Source organism: Gavialis gangeticus, unplaced genomic scaffold (assembly GCF_001723915.1).
Source record: "Gavialis gangeticus isolate Ggan-Ray unplaced genomic scaffold, GavGan_comp1, whole genome shotgun sequence".
Lineage (NCBI taxonomy): Eukaryota > Metazoa > Chordata > Crocodylia > Gavialidae > Gavialis > Gavialis gangeticus.
In genome coordinates, this window is record NW_017729024.1 from 158,132,284 (window position 1) to 158,136,731 (window position 4,448).

Below are 4,448 nucleotides of genomic sequence, written 5' to 3' on the forward strand. Positions count from 1 at the left end.
GTAACTTAGCTTGGACCAGGTCCTCAAATATTAGTGTAGCTTTCTTTGAAGTCTTAGAACTTTATAACTTGTACACTGTTATGGGCAGCTTTTGTGCAGAGCAGAGCTAGACATGTTTGGTCAGGCACCCCAAGCTGACCACTTTTACTTTTGGTGCTGGCTTTAGCTAAGGACCCGCTATTCAAGATCTCCACCTCAGCTGTAGCTGAAGTAAGTCCATAACACTATCACTCTGGGCTTGCAAGAGATGCAAAAGAAACCAACAGAATTAAACTAAATACAGACATTGGATTTATGACACATTATAACCTGCCTGACATCTGACTCCCCAGGTACCTCTCCACTATTTACCTGCTACATTCATTGCCCTTCTCTCCTCCTCTTCCCCCCCCGCCCTGCCCCGCCCCACCCCTCCCCCCACCCACTGACTCCTCAGTCTTCGTCTTCACTGACTGCCGGTCTTGCACACAGCCCAGCTTCTGGCTTCTTTACAATTCATTCCATCCAGGAAGAGCACACACCAACTGCAAATGCTTCTTCAGCCTGACAAAGGGTTGTTACACCCAAAAGCTGCTTGCTAAGAAAAATTCTTCCAACTATTTAAGTTGGTTTAATAAAAGATATCAGATTCACCCAAAGAACCTTGTCTAAACTACTACTTAGCTTTTCTCGTTTCGTGCTTCCAGCTGTCCAGGCTTTACTTGCCCTGTAGCCTCTTATCTTTCAGAGGATTTGAGGGCCTGCAGGGCTTGTGCAAACAAATGAAAACGAAGACTTCTACTAGCCCTGAGCTCCCGGCAGGCTTGTTCTCTGCTAGTGCAGCTCCTGGGGCTGCTTTAGTGTCCTTTTATTTTCCCCCTTGCTGGTTCATTTGGCTGGCTCTCCCTCATTCCTCATGCCTGGGTTAGCTCACTTGCTGGGAGACTCCCTGCATCCCCAGACCTGGGTCCTCAGCCTTTGGTGAATCCCTCCAGCTCTGGAGTGGGTATGGGGCTGTTTGGGCCTCTCTGCACACATAGTAAAAGGGCCAGGCCCTGTTACATTTGTCCATTTATCTAAGGTCTTTGATTTAAGTTAAAATGAGAAATATTCACTAGTTCAACTCAGTTTTGACAGACGTGCTTGCTAATGCAAATATTGATAAAACTAGATGAGGATAATTGAAATAAATACCCATTAAGTATTATCCTACAATTAAATTAATGAACAATTACAGTGTATGTTTTGTATTTGTTTATTTATTTACAGGTAGCCCTACGATTTCTGGTATGTCAGATATGGATTATCCTTTGCAAGGACCTGGTTTGCTCTCAATACCCAATCTTCCAGAGATCAGTTCAATCCGCAGAGTCCCACTTCCTCCAGAGCTAGTGGAGCAATTTGGGCGTATCCTAATAAGAAGATTAGGAATGCTAGTGTATATAATAATATTGTAAATTAACATTACCTTTTTCATACACATCTCACATATTCTTAAAACTTCCAACTGACCGAATTAGGAGTTTGTCTTTGCTGGCCTGAGTGCATTGTACTCCTTACATCTGTACTACTTCAGATATGCAGTGTAACTGTATGATGGGAGTATTTCCAGAAATCAACAGAGCTTGGCTGATCATCGACAGTGACATTTTTATGTGGAATTATGAAGATGGGTATGTAGAGAACACATTTCTGAGAGTCTGTTTGGTGTTAAATATGAATTACAATGATGGCTGTTGTGGGATTGTCCTATTTTGTCATACAAGTATAATTTGGATTGTAAGATATGTTGGTCATTTTAAGTGCCATAAAAACTTGATGTTGTATTAAAGCTAGAGTGCTGTAGCTGTGATGATTCAGGAGCTATGCAAGAAACGAAGTTTTCTTTTGGTCATACCTTTTATTGGATCAACTGAATAATTAGGAGAGATATTAGTAAAATTTTGGGGCAAAAAAAGTGTCCTTCCTCAGTGATCTGAGGGACAGCACTCTATGCCCAAAACTTGGCTGGCTAGGTGGCTGTCTAGCCTCCTTTTGAAGACCCCCAGGATAGGGGTGAGCACCATTTCCCTTGGAAGTTGGTTCCAGCTCCTAGCCGCCCTGACTGTGAAGTAGCACCTCCTGATGTCTAGCCTGAATCTACTGTCAGTCAACTTATGGCCGTTGTTCCTTGTTACCCCTGGTCATGCTCGGGGGAACAGGGACTCTCCCATTGCCTGCTGGTGCCCCTTGGCAAGTTTATAGGCGGCCACCAGATCCCCTCTCAGCCTTCTCTTCTGGAGGCTGAACAGGTTCAGGTCCTGTAGCCTCTCCTCATAGGGCCTGTCCTGCTGCCCCCTGATCATGCAAGTGGCCCTCCTTTGGACCCTCTCTATGCTGTCCACATCCCTCCTGAAGCGCGGCGCCCAGAACTGGATGCAGTACTCCAACTGCGGCCTGACCAATGTCATATAGAGGGGGAGTATCACCTCCTTGGACCTGCTCGTGATGCTTCTATGGATGCATGACAAGGTATGGTTAGCCTTCCTGACCGCATCCCCACACTGTCAGCCCATGTTCTTCTTGGAATCAATAGTGACACCAAGATCCTTTTCTGCCTCTGTTCTGACAAGAAGGGAGTTCCCCAGCCTGTAGGTCTGCTGCTGGTTCTTCCTCCCCAGGTGCAACACCTTGCACTTGTCTGTATTGAAACCCATCCTATTCTCATCTGCCCACCTCTGTAACCTGTCCCTCTCTTCTAGTGTGCTCACTTCTCCCCACATCTTAGTGTCATCTGCAAACTTGAACAAGGTGCTTTTCACCCCCTCGTCCAAATCGCTGATGAAGCTATTGAACAGCCCTAGGACTGAGCCCTGGGGAACCCCACTGCCCCCATCCCTCCAGGTCAAAAATGACCCGTATACCACCACTCTCTGGGTGCGGCCCTCCAGCCAATTTGTGACCCTTCTGACTGTGTAGGCGTCGACACCACAGTTGCCTAATTTTTTTAATGAGGATGGGGTGAGAGACAATGTCAAAGGCCTTCCTAAAGTCCAAAAAGACTGTGTCCACCACGACACCTGCATCCAAGGCTTTTGTGACCTGGTCATAGAAGGCAACCAGATTGGTCTGACAGGACCTGCCTCTAATGAAACCATGTTGATTGCCCCTAAGCATAATCTCCCCTGCTGGCCCCTTGCAGATGTGCTCCTGGATAATTTTCTCAAGGAGCTTCCCCAGGACCGAGGTAAGAGTAACGGGCCTATAGTTTCCTGGGTCCCCTTTTCTCCCTTTTTGGAAAACAGGGACCACATCAGGCCTTTTCCAGTCCTCTAGCACCTCACTAGAGCACCACGAGTGCTTGTAAAGCTGTGCCAGGGGTCCTGCAATGACTTCTGCCAATTCCTTGCCTCAAAAAACTTAAAGCACTCTACTGTTTTTCTTTTGCTTTCCTGTCCAACTTCTGGATGGTAGGGGGTTGCATGTGTATGGCTCCCCACTGTTTCTTCTGCTGTACAGCAGCCTGTCTCTCACCTAACACATGTGCAGCTTAGGCACGTGGGGCAGCGGGAGCCATCTGAGACCCTCGGGGCATGCACCTTTCTTTTCCTCTTCAGCTTCCTGATGTTGTGGAGATGCTTCAAGTACAGGCTGCTTCCCACCGCCATCCTTGCCGAACAGGTGCAGGGCTTGCTTCTGTTCTCGGATTGCTGCTGCCACCCCTCCCCTGAGTCATGCGCACACATACCATATCCGCCCCGCCCCCAGCTGGATGAGTAGGCAGATCCGGCTGTTCCCCTGGAGCCCTCAGGCTGTCAGCTGGGGTTGGGCGGGGGGGCAGGAGGCAGTCCCTCCTCCGTGCCCTGCTCCCTGATGGAGCAGGGGGTGTGGCCACACCCTGCCCAGGGTCAGTGAACTGAGATGGGGAAGGAGGTTTAAACCCCATTCGTGGCCCCGGACCCCAGCAGACCAGGCTGTGTCCCCAGCTGAGTTTCCCACCCCCTTGTCTGCCAGCCCTCACTGCTCTGGCTAGGGAGTAGGGAGGTGGGAAACCCTGCTTTCTGGAGCAGACAGCACAGCCCAGCCCAGGGCTGCAAAACATCCTGGGATGCTGGAGGACTGTGGTTTAACTTGATCCAGGAAGGGGTCTGGGACAGAAGCTTTATAGTTTCTAGGGTCGGAAGGGACCTGAGCAGATCATCGAGTCCGACCCCCTGCCATGGCAGGAAAGAGTACTGGGGTCAAACGACCCCAGCAAGGTGTACATCTAGCCTCCTCTTAAAGACCCCCAGGGTAGGAGCCAGCACCACTTGTCTTGGAAGTTGGTTCCAGATCCTAGTCGCCCTGACCATGAAGTAGCACCTTTTGATATCTAACCTAAATCTACCCTCTGCCAGCTTGTGACCGTTATTCCTGGTCACTCCTGGTAGTGCTTGGGGGAACAGGGACTTCCCCAATGCCTGCTGGTCCCCCCTGACTAGTTTGTAACA

General features: G+C 49.2%; 1 protein-coding gene across 1 annotated transcript in view; it reads left to right on the top strand.

The window, feature by feature from the left end:
• The window catches only part of NUP155 (nucleoporin 155), a 91,707-nt gene that overhangs the window by 17,524 nt on the left and 69,735 nt on the right, over nt 1-4,448 (top strand). Inside the window, exons 2-3 of the mRNA XM_019517942.1 lie at nt 1,249-1,386; nt 1,556-1,652. Coding sequence (XP_019373487.1) covers nt 1,249-1,386; nt 1,556-1,652 — 235 coding nt within the window. The remainder of the gene's footprint in view (nt 1-1,248; nt 1,387-1,555; nt 1,653-4,448) is intronic.